The 19,851-nt window shown below is 34.2% G+C and overlaps 1 protein-coding gene across 2 annotated transcripts in view; it reads left to right on the top strand.

The window, feature by feature from the left end:
• The window catches only part of DENND1B (DENN domain containing 1B), a 177,145-nt gene that overhangs the window by 130,500 nt on the left and 26,794 nt on the right, over positions 1-19,851 (top strand). For both annotated transcript variants that reach the window (XM_064515764.1, XM_064515765.1), the window contains 4 exons: positions 6,781-6,882; positions 13,007-13,097; positions 17,098-17,138; positions 17,978-18,046. In XM_064515764.1, coding sequence (XP_064371834.1) covers positions 6,781-6,882; positions 13,007-13,097; positions 17,098-17,138; positions 17,978-18,046 — 303 coding nt within the window. The remainder of the gene's footprint in view (positions 1-6,780; positions 6,883-13,006; positions 13,098-17,097; positions 17,139-17,977; positions 18,047-19,851) is intronic.

Below are 19,851 nucleotides of genomic sequence, written 5' to 3'. Positions count from 1 at the left end.
ACTCCAAAAGACCATATGGAAAATTTGATTACTCTAATACAGACAGGAAATAAGACATGTAATAGATAAAGGTGATCATAATTTTTTGTGCAATAAATCATAATGAAAATATTAATCCAGTAAAAGTTTCCAAGAAAAGTGGAACTAGTCGTTTTGTATCATTTAATCATGGTACTGAATTAAAGAAAAGCAATAGCCAGTTTCATATAAGTTCCAAATGTATTTTTTAAAAAATAGACAAAAGCTGCATTTACATTAGCAGGTAGCGTTGTGTAATAGGATTGGATCCGTAGAGTGAAACAGTACAGTTGGTGCTGAGGACCTGACATGAACAATGTGTGCATTTCCTGGGTTATTCTTTGGTTCTTATTCAAGTCTGGTGTTGTGTGCTGAACACCCATGAGCAGCTGGAGCTCATTTTCTGGTGTAGTTTAATGCAAAAGCAATCCAGTGCATGCACGGTAGGTGGGGATGACTGCAAAATTTGCTTCAAGAAAGCTCAATGCTGATCTGCTCTAAAATGATCATGTAGATGCAATAGGCAATAGGTATGTGCAAATGTTCTTCCCCTTCTCATTTTTCCCGTTAAATTCTCCAACTGTGAATGTAGAGATTCCATTCCAATCTTTTATAACCTACTTTGTTACTTTACCACCTCTCCAAGATTTTGATAGCGAAGAGAAAAAGAAAATACAACAAATTTTCATCTTTGCTTACTTTTTCACTGTCATTTGATGAATGACCAAAAATAATGAATGTATTCCAAACTAAATTTTGTCAGTAGAATAGTGACTTATAATGTCTTTGTATATGGTCTCATTCATGTAGAGGACTGCAGTCCAGTTTGATGCTTTGAGCCAGACATTCTCTGCCAGGGCGATTTGCATCAACTTTGGGGAGCCTCCGGTGGTGTGGAGCTACTGTAACGGCAGTGAGGCCATTCCAGCTCTTTGCTGTCAGCTCTTTGCTTTGTGTAGGAAGAAAAGGGGTCAGTCAGCACATCCTTGTGCTGGGCTGGTTATCAGCTGCAGGATGAGCCATTGTGCAATTTGCAACTTCAGTGATGATGAATAGCTTTGATCACAAGGTCTATCGCTGCTGAGACATTGCAAGGGTCAGAGTATTGTGAGGTACGTACTTCTTAAACTGTGCCAATGTATATGTAAATCCCAATTATGTTTAGTTCAGGTAGTCACAACTTAGCCCGGAACCTTTTGTTGCTCCTGTTTGCTTTAGTTAGTCCAGCATTTGGGAGTTTATCGTGGAGTAACATTGCATATTCCAAATTGTAGAATTACATGCATAGCTGGGAGTTATATCAGATAAACAGATTACAATTGTGCAGTTTATATCATTTGTCAATCCACATACGTACAAGATTGTATTTTTCTAGCTATTTTACTCTACACATTTTTCATAAGTAATTTTTAGGCTGCATCCCCTTCTTTCTTGTATCAGATGAGAGCCACAGCACCAATCAGATATTTTAACATCACTAGGGAAAACAAATGTACTCATGCAGACCCCGTGGATGAAAGTGGAGGCTAATTCCCTTCCATTAAGTATATACAATACGGTCAGTTAATAAAACACTGTTATGTATAAAAAAAATTCTTACACTGGCAACATTCCCACAGACAAGCTATGTCTAGAGAGGAAAGGGCAGGTTAGAATGGTGTAAGAGAGGAAAAGAAAAATGAATATAAAAGTATTCACCATGATAGGGATTAATTTTAACATCATCAGGAAAATAGGCAAGGGAGGAAAGCTGGTTACTCCTAAGCAGCAAATACCGGGAGCAAATATAGGTGTATAAATACATAAACAAATTCTCTTCCTTTAAAACACATTTAGAAAAAGATTAAGCAAGATTATAGATTTAGTTCTATATTTCTAGATTTATTTTCTACCTTTGAAAAATTCTTTTCTTCAAGAATTAGCCAAGAAAAAGATTAAGTCAGAGAAAAAAAATCACCTCCTCTTTTGGGGGAAAAGCCCTCAAAGCTGTTGATGTTGAAACAGAAGAAATAAACCCAGGATAATTTTGTTTTAATGATGATTAATCATTAAGTTGTGATCCGAAATAAAGAAATTAAGGACAGAGGCTAGTGGAGTGTTTTTCTGAGTCCTCAACATAGGGATTCACAGGCTAATCAGCATGCTAGTAGGGTCAGGGTAACTTCCATCTTGAGGACAGCATGACTTGTCAGATTTCAGACTAATTTAATTGAATGCAAACTGGAGTGCTTTGGGCCAATATTAACCTTATCGTAAGTAGCGACATCTGTTCTACAACAAATGCAGGTATTGTATTCAATAGGCAATGAAACAAGAAAATACAATTAAAATTACTAAAACAGGTATTTTAGGATTTGGAATGTACTTCGTACATGAGTAACGATTGCTTGTACTTGAAAAAGTAATCGGATGCTAGAGCATGGTTTGTGTTTAGATACAGAACCACCTTGTATAACATCTGTTATGACTGTATTGTTATTTCTTAGTTATTTTAGGTTACATGCCAAGAGTCATATTTTTAAATTTGTATTAAGGACTAAAGTGGCCATTTATTGAATGTAGATGTTGTGTTCCCAGGAGCATTAGTGGGGTTTAATTGTGACTACATGAGATATCAGCTCATCTAAATCTTTGCTTACATAGATTGCAAGACCAAATGAGAAGTATGTTTAATTTTTATCAGCACCCTCCTGAGTAGAATCAGTATTTAAGTCATACTCTGTTATTCCCTATAGCTGTATCTCCAGATGTCATAATATCAGCTTTGTACTTCCTTCTAATACCGCTAGATGCTCTGATTTTAAACAGAGGAGTTTTAATATAAAAATAAGAATTGTGTTTAAAAATTGATTTTTGATAAATGATGCAAAACTGAAGAAACTATACCTACTGTATACTCTTCTTGTAATAAGCAAGAGCTGCTACATAAAACTGTATTAAATGTAGTGATAGTACCAGTAGTTGCTGTAAGAGCGTTCTTGTGTTAGAAAGGGATGAATATATTTTCTGAAAAAAATAATTCAAATGTGAGTACCTATTGCAGTTAAATATTTAGATTTAGAAGCACCAATGTACCTCCTAATCTAGATTATTTTTCCTTTTAAAATTAGCCCACAGATTGAGCTCAGTGTTTCGTGTTCCACTGAGGTCTGTATAAATAGCTTGCTTAAAATGTGAATGCAGCTTAGAGGAAGAGATTCCTGCTGTGTGTGGCAACCTCTGAAAAGGGAGGAAAATTCTATAGCAACTGTTGTTAAAAGGACAGATATCTTGTTTGGGCAGAGATTGTTTGGTCTGAGTATTAGCTGTCTGCTTTTCAGTATAGAATCCCTACTGGGTTTTGATCGAACTTGTTTTGAAAGTACATTGTAGATCAATACTAAAGGGGCTATTAGGTGGTGCAGTAGTTACACATCAGTGGAACATTCCTTCAAAACTTAGGGTTTCTGAAGGTACTCAGTTGTGTTTGCAGAGGCACGGATATGTTCTGTGCCTCACGTCAGGAAACTTCTAGAGCTATTTCCGTTTATGCTGAATAAATTTCGTTTTTAAGTAGCACTTCAAAATTCCTTGTGTTTACAGTGTTAATCACTGATTTTTCAGAGCAGTTTTATTTCCAAAACAATTTTGGTGCTCAGAATATTACACGAATAAAAGAGGTAGGAGTTAATTTTATTATTTAATGCAGTTTCAGTAAAGTTACAGCAGATACCCTGAGCAGCAAGTACCCAGCCTTTCAAGTTTCTACAGGTTTCAACACATTTACTCATTTTCATTTTTTTGAACAAGTAGGAGCTTTAAACCTACTAAATTTTTTAAAGCAGCCTTAGTATGAGTAGGTTTGAATACTGTAGAGGGCTTTTGGATGTGAACCCTTTATAGATCTAAACACATTTTCAGTTTGAAGAGTAGCTTTGGTTATTCTATATCTGAACTGCACTGGTAGGGGAACAGATGCACCAGTGAATCAGTGCTTACTAGATACTTGGGGCTTCCATGGATAATGGAGAGTATCTGGGAAAATATCACTGACCATCCACTAAAAATGTGTGTTGAGCTACCATCTCCAGGACTTCTGTTACATGACTCAGGCAGAAGTGCCATCAAGTTAAGCTCTCTGACTGTGATCTCTTCTGAGGCTGATGTGAAAGAGCGAGAGAATGCCTGTTTGCTCTTTTACTGGCATAGAAGTTCTCCTTTCTGACAGACTTTTCATCTTTTCCAAGACAATTGTAGTGGAGACGTAGGTTAGATTTTATTTTCTGAATAGTATATCTCAAAAATAATTTTCTCTTTTCTCTCTTTGGTCCTGAGCTTCAAGTTTCATTGTATGACATCAGCCCTCATCTAATCTCCACTCCCAAAACAGCTTCTGTATTTCCAGAAATCTTTTTTTTTTTTTTTTGGTAAAGACATAAATAAAGAGCTTTTGTAATTGGTGACCTTGACATTTTTGGAAGGATGACAGAACTGAGAAGAGTCTGCCCTCCAGAACACCACATGTTGTACCACCATATCTAACTGGAGAGTATTTCGTCTGTTTTGATGCGCTTTTAATTTGCTAGGTAGCTTGAAGTCATCTGCTTAAGACAAGAGTCTTTAGGAGCTCCAGGGTGGCTAATGCAAACTGAGTCAGGAAGACAGTGTCATTTCAAGTCCCACAGACATTTTGAACTATTCAGCAGATGGCATATGCAGGTGCATCGTGTGATGTCTGTACAGTCTTTGGCAGTTTTCTGTGGCTAAGTACTAGGTGGAATAACTTGAATCCTTGTCCTGGAGCCTTGATCGGCACTGTACTACGTATCGCATCGAGGAGGGCTTGCGTATTGTACCGTTCCCTGCTAGCCTGTGGAGGGGGAAGGATTGTGTTCAGTAAATTTATAGCTTCTAGCTCCTCCAGTGGGAATTCCTTGCTAAGATTTGCAATTCTATAAAGAAGTAAGAATATAAGATTTGAACAAGTTAGGCATGGATTTAAGTGCTTTGAGTAGGATTGGACATTTGTGTGGTTTTAGGTTCTTTGAATTTGGGTGTTTTGTTAAGATAACTGAAATCTAATCTTTGATACATTAAGATGCCCAGAAAAATTTAAAAAGGAAAGCTTGTGGTAGTATCAGAACAGGTTTTTAATATGACATGACAGTAGTTTTACTGCAACATTGCATTGGATTATATTCGAACCATTTAAAAATAAGTATGATTTATAAAGAGCAGTGATAAATGATTTAGAGATTCTCAGAGAAACCCACTTACACAGATCACATTCAGAAAAGACTTTGTGATATTCTGGAGGCTTAGAACTGCATAATAAACTAGAATGATAGAAAAATGTGTTAAGTAGCACGTGAGATTCAAGTTAAACAGGGCTAGGAGCAGAAGGCGGTGGAGATCATGGGTGTAGATAAGTTTGTCTTCGAAGTGGCTAACAGTTTGAGTCTGACAAGACTCCTGTTTTATTATAGGTAGATCTCTTTGATCCTTTTTCTGTTCTTTCAAATTGTTGAGGTGTCTTTTACTCTGGGATTTCACTGTATTTGTAGCTTTTGGATAGTAAAATATTCTAACCGTTGATTTAGGTCTGACATTATATTGGATTCCAAATTTTCTGTCTGAGAGACCTATGATGATTGTTTTTAACATGTTAATTTTTTTGGTTTTATACACTTCAGTGAGAGGCCTTTATCCTTTATGATGAAATCAGTGCATGTATCTCAATCACTACACAAACCTTTTTAAATTCCTATCATTTATTCAGTTAAATATAACAACTTCAAGTATTTATCACAAAGTAGTGATAAGAATAATGGAATTTAAGAGAATGCCCTGTAGTAACTTCCTGTGGTCTGTGCACACTGAAGATAGCTACTTTTTAAATGAAATTAGGAGGTAACATAGGAGTCAGTTATGTTTGTTATAAATACTGTTTTCATTAGTAAATTCTTGCACAAATACTTGGTTTTCAGTGAATATGTATTTATCTTATTTCATCTTCAAAATGTTTTGAAGCAGGATTTTTGGTAAAGACTATGCCTTTTCTCATGTCAGGCAAATGTTTTACTGTATTAAAAGTTAATCTGATCTTTTTAGACTTTCTCTGCAACAGTGCTCCAAAAATTTTGTAGCTTTTGCTTTCATGGAAAAATTGTCAAAATTAAGAAGGCCTTTATTTCAATAATTTTCTGTTAAATCAGCAGTGTATTTTTGAATGTTTTGAAGGTTTAGGTACAATAAATATAGTTTGCAGGTTCATGTTTTTGGATCAAATGATCCAACTCAAATAAGAATTTTTTGCATACTAGTATTGCTCATTTAGTGTGCCGGTGTATCAGGATAATGTTCCACAGAAATGCTTCTCAAATTATTTGAAGCAGAGGACCTGCTGATCCTCAAAATTTGAACCACATCCTTGAAATATTTAATGAAGAATGCTATACAGGTAACAGGAGCCAGCTGTGAACGACTTTTTTTTTTGCAGAGGATATTTTGTAGACTGTATGGTGTTTAACCTTTATAAACCAAGGTTTCAATTGCAACATGTATCTTGAGAATTTTTTAAATATTGTGAGAATATTTTTGTCTAGAATAGTTTTGTCTTTTGGTATTGTCTGTGTCATTTGTATGAGTGTTTATCAAGATTGCCTGAAAGGGAATGTTTGTATCTATTGACTATTATGAAATAAATTTGTAAAGGAGAATTTTAAATAAATCAACACACTTAGGTACTGTAATTACCATCTAACCTCATCTGTTTAAATTTAGGGAGAACCTATCACTTTTTGCGAGAGTAGTTTTGTAAAGCATCGTTCCAGTACTACTAAACAGTTCCTGGAAACTGCTGTTAATCTTCAACTGTTTAAACAGGTATGAGAGGGTAACTGACCTTTTCTTTTATAGTTTTCTTTTAAAACATGTCCATGTTTAAATGTATTTTCCTTTTTATAAGCTTATGAATTTCTGGGATAAAATATAAGTATAAATACTTTGTGTGAAGACAGTCTTCCCCATATCATTTTATTTTTAAATCTTTGCTTGGGACATCCAAGTTGGGGGCGGGGGGGAAGCAAGGTGGGGGGTGGAAACAGGATGCATATATGCCAGTCTGCAACTCAGAACAAAAAAACCCATGGATCTTCTGGCATGGTGGTTGAACTTCACAATTTTTCCAGGTCTCTTGGATCATGAACAAAGAACCTAAACAACACAGTGCTTACTTAAATTGGACTGTAATGATGGGACTGTAATGATATTTTATTTAAAAGCAGGATTCAAATTGCTAGGATTTCTGAAGTACACATATAGAATGTTACAAATTCAGGACATCAGTAGTGGCTTGAACAATACTCTGGCCGATACCTTACTGAGAAGAAAGTATTGAATGACTTGCATAGCTTGGTAGTAGTTTTATTACAGTGTTTGGAATGAATTCTTTTCTTTGATGTTATTTTGTAACTTGCCCCCCACCTTTATCTCACAACCCCATCGCATGAAAAAAGTGTGAAGAGACTTCTATTGCTAGTTTTTTTTTCAGGAAAATCAAGGAAAAATGGGATAAAATCAGAAGACTTATTTATTTGGTTACAAATACCTGGAATGATTGAGACATAGGAGTTCATGCTTAACTAATCTGCTGGACTACTTCGAAAATATACTACTGTGATAGATAAGGGAAATTCATTACATTAAAATCTTTTAATTTTCAAAAAATACTTGTGTTATTTGAGGTTAATCAGAGGCTAATGTCTAAAGTAAAGATTTATGTAAGGATAATAGTTTGTGGAAATCCTGTGGAAATACGTTACAAAAGTTAAGAAAATACTGATTATTTAAATTACTTAATTACCAAAGTTCATAGTTCTGTAGGAATTGTCATAGAATCGTGTTCTTTTAATTTTACTCTATTATATTTTATACAATAACAAATAATAAATAACAATATAAAATAATAAAGAAGATATCTGAAAAATTTTGAGTTATCCAGCGCTTAAGATTGAGGTAGGAAAAAGTAGCGGAGTATGAAAACAGTGTTGTTTACGTTTTGCATATCTCAGAGTGCCGCAAGGTAGCATGAACATTTCTTAATATAAAGCTGCTTCCAGTGGAATTCTCTAATTCATTCTCTCTCTTCTGCAGGTAAGTCTTCAGCTGTGAGAAATAGGTTTAGCTCTACTGAAATAAATGAGGCTGTCACTATAAAATGGCAGTGGACCTAGCACTTACATTTTAATATGTGTTTAATTAAAGAAGAGTCATTTTATAGTTTTATGCTTGTTCCTACTTTTATTTCTGCTAAAGGTAATAATGTATTTTAGGAGATTAGGAAATACTAAAAATCATGTTGATGTACATATTTTAATAGTAAATATTTTTTCATTCATTTAGTTTCTGTTGTGATTGTCCCTCCTACTTTTTCAGCTAATCCCCAGACCAGCTGCATCTTCTCCAGCTTTTCCCATTGACAAATGAGCTGTTTCCACTGTTGTTTGTGTTCAGAAAGGCTAAACTGTGTTTTACTCTGTTCTTGAAAATGACTGATCTTTTAAGAAGAAAGTTATTCTTAAAAGCAACCTTAAAGCTAGGCTGTGACTTACAAATAAGCTTTATTTGTGCCATTCTCTAAAATCCCTCCTCTGTCCTTCCTTTTTTCACTCTCGTGTGTGTGTGTAGCTATCTTTTTTTGTTTTTTTTTTGAGATTACTTTGAAACATATTAATTCTTCTAACTTAAACACTCTTAGAGAAATTTTATTTTCGAAATTGTAGTATCTTTTGAGCACGCTGCTAGAGCATCATTGTAGGAATAACTAATTCTTTTTGTTTCTCCCATTCAGATTATTTTTGTCTTCAACATCATCCATTTCTACCCTGTATTATATTCTAATGTGCTTTCTATTAATGATGTCTCCAAATGTATTAACATATGCAGTATTTTGTACCAAAATCCTTAACTAAACTGTAAATAGGATCAGGCCCGACATTCTATTCTTAAATACCATTACAGCCTGACACTTTCATCCATTTCCTTTTTGGGCAGGTCCTTACCCAGCCTAAAGTTCATGTACTATTATGCTTTTATTTCATCTTAACTAATCCTTTCTGATGAGGCACTTGCCAAGAGGCTTTTCTGTGGTCTAGATAAAATGCGTTTCCTTTATCTAGAAGATCAATTGTCAAAGAATCTGAGAGAACCTGTGTTTTGAAAACTAATGTGGTATATCATTCCATTTTCTCATTTACCATTTTTGGACCATGAAAATCTGTTAGAAAACCTCATCATACTGTGCTGACGGACCACCAGTTGTCATAACCTATTTGTTTTCTGAGCAGATATACTGCATCTGTTATTCTTCACTTAGGCAGTGCTTCCTCTAGCCTGATAGATTCATTAATATATTTTGACTTCCAGATTCATGTGCTGGTTTTCTCAGAATCATGTAATAGAGGTTAATATCTGGTTTTGTTTTGTTTTAGTTTTTTACTTGAACACACTAAATTCTTAGGGTTTTATTCTTCAAATATTATAATATCCATTTCCATATCTCATTCTCACTAACCATTAGAGTTCTGTTCCCTTATTCAGCATCACGGTTTTCACCCAAAACTGAGACAGACTATTTTAGGGGGGGGGGAAATGGGGGAGTGGGAAGGGGTATGCCTAGATTATCTTTCAGTCTCAACCCATTCTCTCTGCCTTATAATTCAGAGAGATGCCTTTTAAATCAAAAGTTGATGAATTCATGTAGTTGGAAGTTGAAAAGACTGTGTATAAGGCTCTGAAATGGAATACACCAAAGTGATTACGCAAAACACATCTTCCAGTAATTCACAGAAGTAGTTTATGATAAATACCCTAATACTGATCGCAAGTGTAGAGACATGTGAAGTTCCTTTTTATACTCTTTGCTGGATAGTTTTCTAAAGCTGTCTTCTGCCCTGGAGAGATTTTATTTTTAAAACCCTGGTTATCTTTATTCCTGAACTATAAGGATACAAATTTCTTCTTTTAAAGAAAATAACTATTATGGATTAAATATTCTTATTTCCTGATTAAATATGCTACACATGACAGTTTTCTTTCAGACTGAATAGTGTTTGTTCTTTTAGACTGTGTACTTATGTTACTTCTTTTCTCATTGTTTCTTTTCCCCATCTTTGGTGCTTGTGTTATTATATGTGGTATCTATATACTGGCTTTTTCTGAGCCCTAGGAAGGCTTCCCTATAATTAGGATAACATGGAAGGCAGATATTCTTTCTTCAAAACTTCAAACATAGGCAATTAATAGCTGCATCTCGCATGTTAAATACTTCTGATGAGTGTCCAGGGAAAATATTAACTTGTTCTTAGAACTAGCAGGGAGACTAATTTAGGAATATATCATTAAATAATATAATTATGTAAATAATATAATCTACAAAATGTATTGGCATTTACTGCCAATATGCAGGAGAATTCTTACTAGAAAAATAAATAATGGATGTGGCATTAGGACATGAAGAAGCATACGTCTTTCAAAATTACAAATATTAGTAATTTCAAATTTGGTATACAAGCTTCATGAAGAAACACTCTCTTTCCAGGCTTGTTGAGTTGTTTTGTGGTGATTACTTTTTTAGATGTTTTCTTTGTTATTACCAATTTTTTAGTAAGTGGTGAATTAACTTGAATTTTTTAATCCTGCCTAATTAAATGATTGGAGTTTAGCACAGAAATACCATCTACTGCCCCTCTTCTTTATCAGCTGTGGCACAAGATGTTTGGAAGTGAATGTGGTCTATATTTTATTTTCAAAATTAAAGATTACGTAAGAGCTATGGGAATTCCATCTTTAGTCAGCTAAAATCCGAGACTAGGATTAGCATTTAAATTAGTACTTTTTTTTTTTTTTTTTTTTTTTTTTTTTTAACCAACAGTGGGAATCACGCATGGGGTCTTTGAATCTAGAAGTAAGAGAATGCATTGCTTGAACTAACGGGCAAACATTTTCTGAGAGAGTATGGGTTTGGAAAATGGAAGGAGAAAACCATACAGTGTACATTTGGTGCTACGTGCTATTCTTTCCATGTAGCTATTTCGGTTCTGTTTGCCACTATTTGCATTAAACACTCTATTGGAGTAATCCTCTGAACACTCAAATTCAGTCTCTCAGCCTTCTGTTGATAGGATTTTTACCAAATGATGAGTATGCCCATAAATCATGTGTTAATTTATAACATGGAATGAATTCATAACTTTACTCAAAGAGATAACGTTTTACAGTTCAAAGGCTGGTTTTTTGCACAGCAGTAGCTAAAGATGCTCTTATCTCTTCTTCTTACTGTGAAATAATCCAGTGATCCCATAGCGCTCTGACCATGAACCAAGCCTATTTGGAAAAAAGCCAACCTGGAGTAAAATGAAAAAATAAGAAGAATTTAGACAAGAAAGAGAAGGGCATGGTTATCTTTGTGCTTGCCTTATTAGTGCTGCTGGAATTTTTGTACTCTAAGAATGTAATTTGTTTCATGCCGCTAGTCTGTTCATTGACAAGCATCAGATTGTCACTGACATTGTTTGGATAATCTGTGATAATATATGACATAGCCAAATAATTAATTTTGGTTAGTTGGTATGTACTGTTTAGTACCAGTGAATAACTCGTAATTCTTGCTAGAAAATGAACTGTATATTATCCAAACAGTGACAGTGCTTTCTCACTTTATCTTACTCAGACTTGAATTAGCCTTTTCAAAATAAAAATGGATGGGTTGCTTCTTGAAAGAATTCTAAACCTTAGAGAATATGCTCATTTTAATTCTTTGAAGCCCATTAATTCTTGAAAAAAATGTTTTCATTTCTTCTGAGAGGTTTACTCATTCGTTATTTCATTTCCACTTCCTTCTGATGTATTTGGACCATTTCAATCTTTATATACACTTATACGTAGATACAAATGCGGCTCTAACGCAAATGCACCTAAATGTGAAAAAAGGCAAACAGATGTGTTAGAACTTAAAAATATAGTTGCATCAACCCTGAACTATGCTCGTTCAGGTGGAGAGGATCGTAGGGGTCTGCCTTGGCATCACACCTCCCTTTCTTTTGGCACTTCATGCATCACTTTCCCACATGCTTAAATGAAATATCCTGCAAGTCAGCTTGCATACTGCCAGGCAAATAGTGTTGCTTCCAAGTTTCTGTTACCACCATTTCTGAAACCAAGCCACAGCGATCCTCCTCAGTTTCAGTATGGATGGTTTTGCCGCAGTTTCCCCTCACAAACAATCCTTCGAGGATCACTTTTCATGTCAGGCACTTAGAGTGGACTTTTAATGGACTTCGAGTAGACATCCTAGCTTATCGTGTCTTTGAACTGGAGTTGTGAAACATTTCCAGATGTTCTGAAGGTACTTTGTGTATATCAGCAAGTTCTGCTTTGGACTCAGTTAAACTTACCCAGAAGGAGTTTCCACAGGGAGGTTTGTTTATGATGTTTTTGTTTATGATAAGGGGTAAATTTATTATTTCATAACAGAACACCAGGGAGTTTCTCAGTTAACTTTATTTGGTTGTGATTGTAAATCCAAAGTTAACATTTGTAAGAAAATAAATGAATATATTCTCATGCCATTTGAAATGTAAAAAAAAGTTTGAAAAACACTGAAAAGATTTCTAAACAAACTGAGGTGTAATTCCGTTGACTATAAAACTATATTAGTAATATTTTAGATTTATATAAATTTTGCATATTATATATAATTTACTTGATATACATATAAGGAGCAGAAACTGTGGAAGAAGTTTCAGTGGTCTTGTTGTCCAGTGTTCTGACACTTTCGCTGCTTGTAGTTGCATCCACTCTTGCAAAATCCATCTCAAAGCAATATATTATCCTTATGTCATATATTAGCTTGAATGTGCATATTTTGTTATAATGTACACACTTAATAACTATAACATTGTAAAGCAGTAGAAGGGCCAACCAGGCATGACTTTTTTTCTTATTTCAGTTTATTGATGGTCGACTATCAAAATTAAATGCAGGAAGGGGATTCTCTGATGCTTTTGAAGAAGAAATCACAGCAGGAGGCTTTTGTGGAGGTACAGAGTTAATTTGAGTGTTTGTACTCATTGATGCTTCTTCTCTGGGAGTGGTTCAACATGATGATGTCCTGTAAATTGTAATAGTAATGAATTTTATTTCTGTTTCAGTGTTTCCATTTGTTTTTTGAAAGGTTTTAGCTGCTGGGACACACAACTATATGTATCTAGTTATGTCAGTTTACTAAATGAAGATTTGTTGTTTTAATCTGGTAAAATAATACTTAGATTTCAAGATATGGTGAAATATCACTAGATTCATTAACTTTTTAACTGCATGTTTATATTATTTGATAAATTCTGGGTAAATAATATTTTAAAAATAATTTCAAGATTTGTGCTGCCTAATTCCGTATAGATACGAAGTTTTCTGTTTTTCAAAAACATTTCTAACTTTTTTTTCCACATCTAATTATTTCTGCAGTGCAAGGTCAGAGTGATTTCCTGATTTTTTTAGAGAAATATAGCTATCTGCAGCAAATGTGCTACTTTAAGAGGAAAAAAATAATTTAACCTTTGATTACCCTCTGAGAAGGAAAACGGAAAAAATTACTTTCTTCCTAAATGAAAGTATTATTGCTTGTGTTGTTTCCTTCAGTTATATCCCCTGGCAATGGCTTATTGCTTTTCACGTTAGTTAGCCTACAAAGTCAACCCGTATAGAAGAGTGCCTGCTAGATCCAATTCTGATTGCTTGTAGGATTATTGAGCGGTTTCCTGTTAGATGTTAGTTACAGTAATATTGTTATTTGAGGAATCATATTTGCTATCAAAATAAGCAGGACACAGCACAGATACTGTTTTATGATCCATCTCGAGAGTAGTGTAGAAGCTTCCTCTATAAATGGAGGTTCAGTGATTTGACCCAATCCGCTGAGCTGCATATGGCATCTTTAGACAGTCTTCCTCTGCAGGACTACTTTTAAGTGAGCGTACCTACACAGGGGAGGATTTCACCCACACAGAGGAATCATCCAGGGGTGTGCAGCCACTACCACACCTTCTGTGAAGTACCCTTTTGAACTCAGGGTATATATATGTGTAAGTCCTTTTGTTAAGGGTTTTTACTCCCTTCTCCTGCCCTCTGTGTCCTGTGCTGTGATCTGGCATCTAATTTGTTTTTTTCTTGATTAAGATGTCATTTGTTATACAGAGATTTACTTCTTTTTGGCCTTTTCTTAGGGTAACTCATGCTGCTCTGTAAATAGAACTTAGGCGTTGAGCATCCATTATTCGGATAGATGATGTCAGTACTTGGAGGTCTTTTGCTTGCTGCAGTTGGGAGGTCAAGAGGCTACAATAAAACTGCACTGGAACTTAGATAAAGTTTGTTTCTTGGCTGTACACTGATAGCTTGTGAACCGTGTCTCACCTGGCTATGCTCAGGAGGGAATGTGCAGCTTCAGTAGCAGTTCTGTGTTAGATTGTAGTGGGTGCTTACTTTTCAAGTCAGTCAAGCTGTATATTGCCAGGTTGTGGACAAATTGCTTAGGGCACATATTCACTATTTACATAACTGCTGTCTCATTATCATTATGAAGTGCAGGGCTAACAGTATGTATGCAATGGAAGGTGACATTTGTGATGCTAATGGGGTAGAACTATGATCTCTTTTCAGAGTTAAATCCCACCAAGTTTATATGGTCCAAGGTTGTAAAAAAAAAAAAAAAAAAAAAAAAAAAAAAAGCAGGTGAAACCTGCCTTCAGAAAAGTCACAGAAAGTTAGAGTAAGCTATAAGCTGTTAAAAAAACAGGTGAATATATTCTAAGGAATAGAAAATATAATTTCATAGTACTGAATCAAATGGAAAGTGTTTCTTTAAGTAATGTCTTTTCTAATTTGCATTTTCCCACATATGCAAGCGCAGCTAAACCAGTAAAGAAAATTAAACCAGAAATTGAAAAATAAAGCTTAGATTTTTTTTATAAATCAGTTTTGTTTTCAATTAAGTACTCAAAATTTATTTCCCTATCACTATGTGTGAAACAAAAGTTGTCAGCCTTCTGCACTTTATCCTTGCACTTTCTCACAAGTTTTCATTTTCTGTGACGTGAATTATCCTGTGGAAATAAATATTAGTTCTGAGGACTGTTAGGTAATTTTCAATACAAGAATATTATGATATTTTATTGTTTTATAATATGAATTTATTGTGGAATATATTGATTAATCTGTAATCACATGGATTTTACTACAGCAATCATTTTTTTTAGTTGATGTAATATCATTGGTGGCAGTATGAGGGAAAACAGTGAAGAAGTGAAAAAGCCTTTGACTCTTGCTTAGTAGTAATTTATTTTAAGGAGCCAGCATTTTCATGCTTGTTTCAAGAATTTTAACTAAAGCTCAGCATATGCAGTGTTAATGTTGCTTTTTCTGTAGGTGAATATTTATCCGTTTTATTCACTGCCTTGTCTAAGTCTCTCCACCCAACTAGAAGCTGGGTAAACTCTCAGTGATCTTCTGTGATCTCACTTAACTATCGCTAGTCATTGCTTAAGTCATGGGCCCCGAAAGAGGATGCTCAGGTGTGAGAAGAGCCATTGCTAAGGACTCCAAAGGCCAGATGATGTATGAATATTGTTGATAGGAATTTAAAGCTATGAAATGTCAAATTAGAGAAAGTACTTACAATTGCATTCACTTCATTAACACACGAGTAATGGTTACAGTTCACCTGTTATTTGCATGCTACATTCTCTAGTAATTCCAGGGAGCCAGATTGAGGAAGTAAATAATTAGTTATTTTTGTTTTAGATTGCTTATTGACATTCTTACCGGAGATATGATCATAATGGCATCATTTTCAGTCTTTCCTAAGCTGGCATTGCTTTCATTTGCACAATCATTCCTGAGAGTTTGGCTGTCTCAAAATTGCTTGCAAGGAATTTAGTGCCATTGGTGACATTCAGGTTTTGGAAAGTGAAGGTGTTTTGCTGGCTGGTACCAGTCCAAACAGCCCGGTCTTTTCCTCTCACTGGGGAACTTGGGAATACCTTTGACGATAATCCAGTTAGTTCTCAGATATGTTCTGGGAGGAGTAGATTTTGTTGTGTTTTGGCTTTCCCCCAGCCAATGCGATAATTCCACCTAGGCCTTTGTTAATTGATTTATTATAAAGAATTTTTGAAATCTCCTGTTAAAACTCTGTATTGTTAAGGATGTATCAGTATGGTCCTTGTGAAACTGATAAATTCTCTCGAATCCTTCATTCTTGACTTGAATGTCTTGTTTGGAACTTTTCATCTGTGGTTGGTAACAGCTCACAGTATCAGAGTATTCAGTGATTAATCTTCTCTAACACTTTTTCAGGTGAAGCAACTTAGGAAAATAATGTTCATTTCTTCCTCAACCAATCAATAAAATTTAACCCTATGCTTTATGTGGCCAGCTTAGTGAGGCAATAGTCCTCAGTAATGCTGCACTAAGCCAGTAGTTATCACTTGCCTCTTTGAGTTTTCTCTTCGTGAAAGAAAGTAGATGTAGGTAATAATTTACAATGATTTTCCCTACACCAGAGATATATAGTGATGCCATCATCCTTAGTCTTTTCTCTAGTCCTTTTTCTTTTAGATGGTACCATCTGCAGTCCATGTCATTTTCTTACTTGAAACTTTACCCAGTGGGATCATTATGCTTGAATGCAGTTCATTATATATTATTCTTTCCTTCAAGTTGGTGATTTTCTTTTTAGAATTTTTAGCAGTATGCTATCTTATTGTAGTTTTAATTTTTCTTTATGCCTCGACTGGAATTAAAAACTGTGTGGTGAAAAGATATGCTTTTGAAAAGAAAATAGAAAATGTGAATTAAAACATATCCGTTTTTTTTCTTAATGTACACATATTCTTATCTTTAGCATTCCTTGTCTATCTGGGAAGAATGAAATTAATGAATAATCCTCTAAGGGAATTTTTTATGCAGATTGTGAGGAGGGCTGAAACATGAAAAATGTTGAATGTGGGTTTGATTCTGTTTTCTTTTACATTTTTATCTCAGGAAATTCAAGATCTTATCAGCAGTGGATGCATACAGTAAAGGTATAAATGTATTGTTGGTTAAGTAATTCATTTCTGTAAAAAAAATCTGTATACTGAGCATCCTGATCTTAAATTATTGTCCTGTTCTTTATATTCATGTAATGGTAAAAGTTTATTCATTTGTAAGGAAAATATAATTTAAGTACATTCTATATTTGTATTAGTATGTGCATTTGGTAAATCAATAATTTTATTTAAAAGAAAAAAAACCTCCCATCCACAAAACAAATGCCAAAACAAACAATGTTTTTCTGTCTGTGCCATCAAGTATTTCACTGTATTCTGTATCATGTTGCATTCCATAACTGTGAATTAGGTGTAAGATTTGACATGAAGTTTGTCACTTCTAGTAAACAACAATTTGGTTAGTATGTTTTTGTGCATTTTGACTAACAGAAGACTCTTTATATAACCTTGTTATGCTGCAGGATTAGTAAAATATTTTAGATTAACAGAATTCTTGTGTGATTAAATGAGGTAGTTATTTCTGTCACGTCAAAGTATTTTTTAAGTTACACAAAATATATGATATGAACACATGAAGAGTAGCCGTAACTTCTGAATTGATTTTGAAATAGTAACAAAGAATGAAGAATGAAAATACATCATTATGTTAGAATGCATTGATAAATATGTCAGCTATGATAATGACATACTGTAACTCTTGTGTAGCTGTAGAGAGTAGCTTGTAGAAGAAACACAGCTGTGGTAATTCTTCCCAATTTAAAAGGAAGATTGCTGTTTCTTTACAGCGTACTGTTCAGTTTTCCTTGCTGTTGTCTTAACATTTTCAGCATAAACCAAGAGTTATTAAAATATGTCTTTTTTGTATATTTCAGAAAGGCGGCGCACTGATCAACACAGCAATGACCAAAGCCACTCCGGCTGTGAAAACAGCATATAAATTTGTAAGATCATCTATTTCAAATAATAAATACGTAAAATCGCTTTACCTTCCTACAACCTCTGATTCTTCCTAAATGCTAAAAAAACTAAGCATTTTATAAATGTATTTCAGAAGAACATTTCAGCCAACAGAACATTTTTAGCTTCATTCATGTTCTCATAGAGCACTAAAATTTAGATTTGATTCAGAATCTTCCAGATAGCTTGCACATAACAGCAAATATTTTCAAAGCATCAGTATGCAAATTTTGTTTCAGTCATAGTACACGAGGCAGTTATTTGAGTATAATTTATATAGCTGATACACAGCTGAAAACTTTTTCTAAACTGGTGAGATGATTAAAATATAGACTCTGAAAATAATAATTCTAATTTATACTAAGATTACTTAACACAACTCTGCTATTGCAAAATTAACTTGAGTGTAAATGTAATGTTTTGCAAATGTAAATTAGTATATAGTGCTAACATGGTGTAGAGAATCTTTTTATTAATCATATTCAGTTCTTGCAAGACAAATGGAGTTGTGGCTTAGATTCGGTTTTGCTTTGGCACTAAGTGCTGCACTATTGAAAAAAGATGGGAAGGCATCAGTACCCTGTGCAGTGAGTGTTTTCTATCCTCTGCTGTTGTAAAAATGATATTAAAATACTCACATTTTACTATTTAATGCTTATACCTTTGAGCTTATCTTGTTTTGAAAGACTGTCTAACCAATAAGCATGTGAAATTAACAGGTATTATCCAGTATGGAAAAACAACATAGAATAGTTTAAAAAGAAATGAGAACTAATTTAAAGTTGGATTTTTAAATATGTGGGAAAAGACTTTTGGCTTCGTCCTTTGCTTTTCCAAGTGTTTCACTAGTCAGATGCATAATAAGTAGTCCTGAATAAATCAGTACATCAGACTAAGCTAGTGCATGTTGTAAAGTTTTCAAAGAGAATTTTTAATTTTACATCAGTTGAAGAACACAGCAGTCATGAAGAGAGAAACAGGTAAATAAATTAAATATACTTCATATTCATGAATTCATTTATAATTTAAAAAGTGGTTGATTAACAGGTTATCAGAAATTATTCTTCAGTTTGCACTAGTTTAGACTGTGGTTACATAATCTTCTCCCAGCGTTCTATTTTGATAATTATGTCCTTGATAATAAGTATTCTTCTAAGTGAACTTATATGCCAAGAGACACAGGTAACTTTTGTGAGGCTCTGTGTATGTTTAAGGTATTCTTATTTATAGCCTATTTAATTTCTTAAGCTCTAGCCCTTTATGGAGCCTTCTGTTCGAGATATGAAATATGCATTTCTTAATTACTGGATAACTGATTGGTAGCCTTAAGTAAATAATGTGATTGGTACCATTCCTCAGAGTTAGAACAAAGCACTCCAAAATACATCCAAATGCTGAGTGAGTATGTGATCTGGAAAGTTTAAAGTGACTCACAGGTTAGCATCTGCTACATGGCACCCCACGGTGCTGTTATTGAGCTTATAGATGTATGATTTAAGGGTCAAAAAGACTCTCTGACCTCTTGAATCAAGAAAATGGTTTTCTTTTTCTGAATTTTCAGGTATAGAAAAACATAGAAAAACATGTGGATTCCACCTATTTATGCTCTGAAGTGTAAAATGATCCTTTTCAAGACTACCTTGAAAACCTCTGTACTTTTTTCCTGAATTAACCATATTTATATGAGAAAAATGCCCCCTCTTCTGTTAAGATTAATTTATTTTTTTCCAGATAGAAAGAATATATATATTACTTTTTTTAATAGCACAAGTACATGCTATTCTGTATT

Source organism: Dromaius novaehollandiae, chromosome 8, assembly GCF_036370855.1.
Source record: "Dromaius novaehollandiae isolate bDroNov1 chromosome 8, bDroNov1.hap1, whole genome shotgun sequence".
In the NCBI taxonomy this organism is placed as follows: Eukaryota; Metazoa; Chordata; class Aves; order Casuariiformes; family Dromaiidae; genus Dromaius; species Dromaius novaehollandiae.
This window is presented reverse-complemented; position numbering and strand designations above follow the sequence as displayed.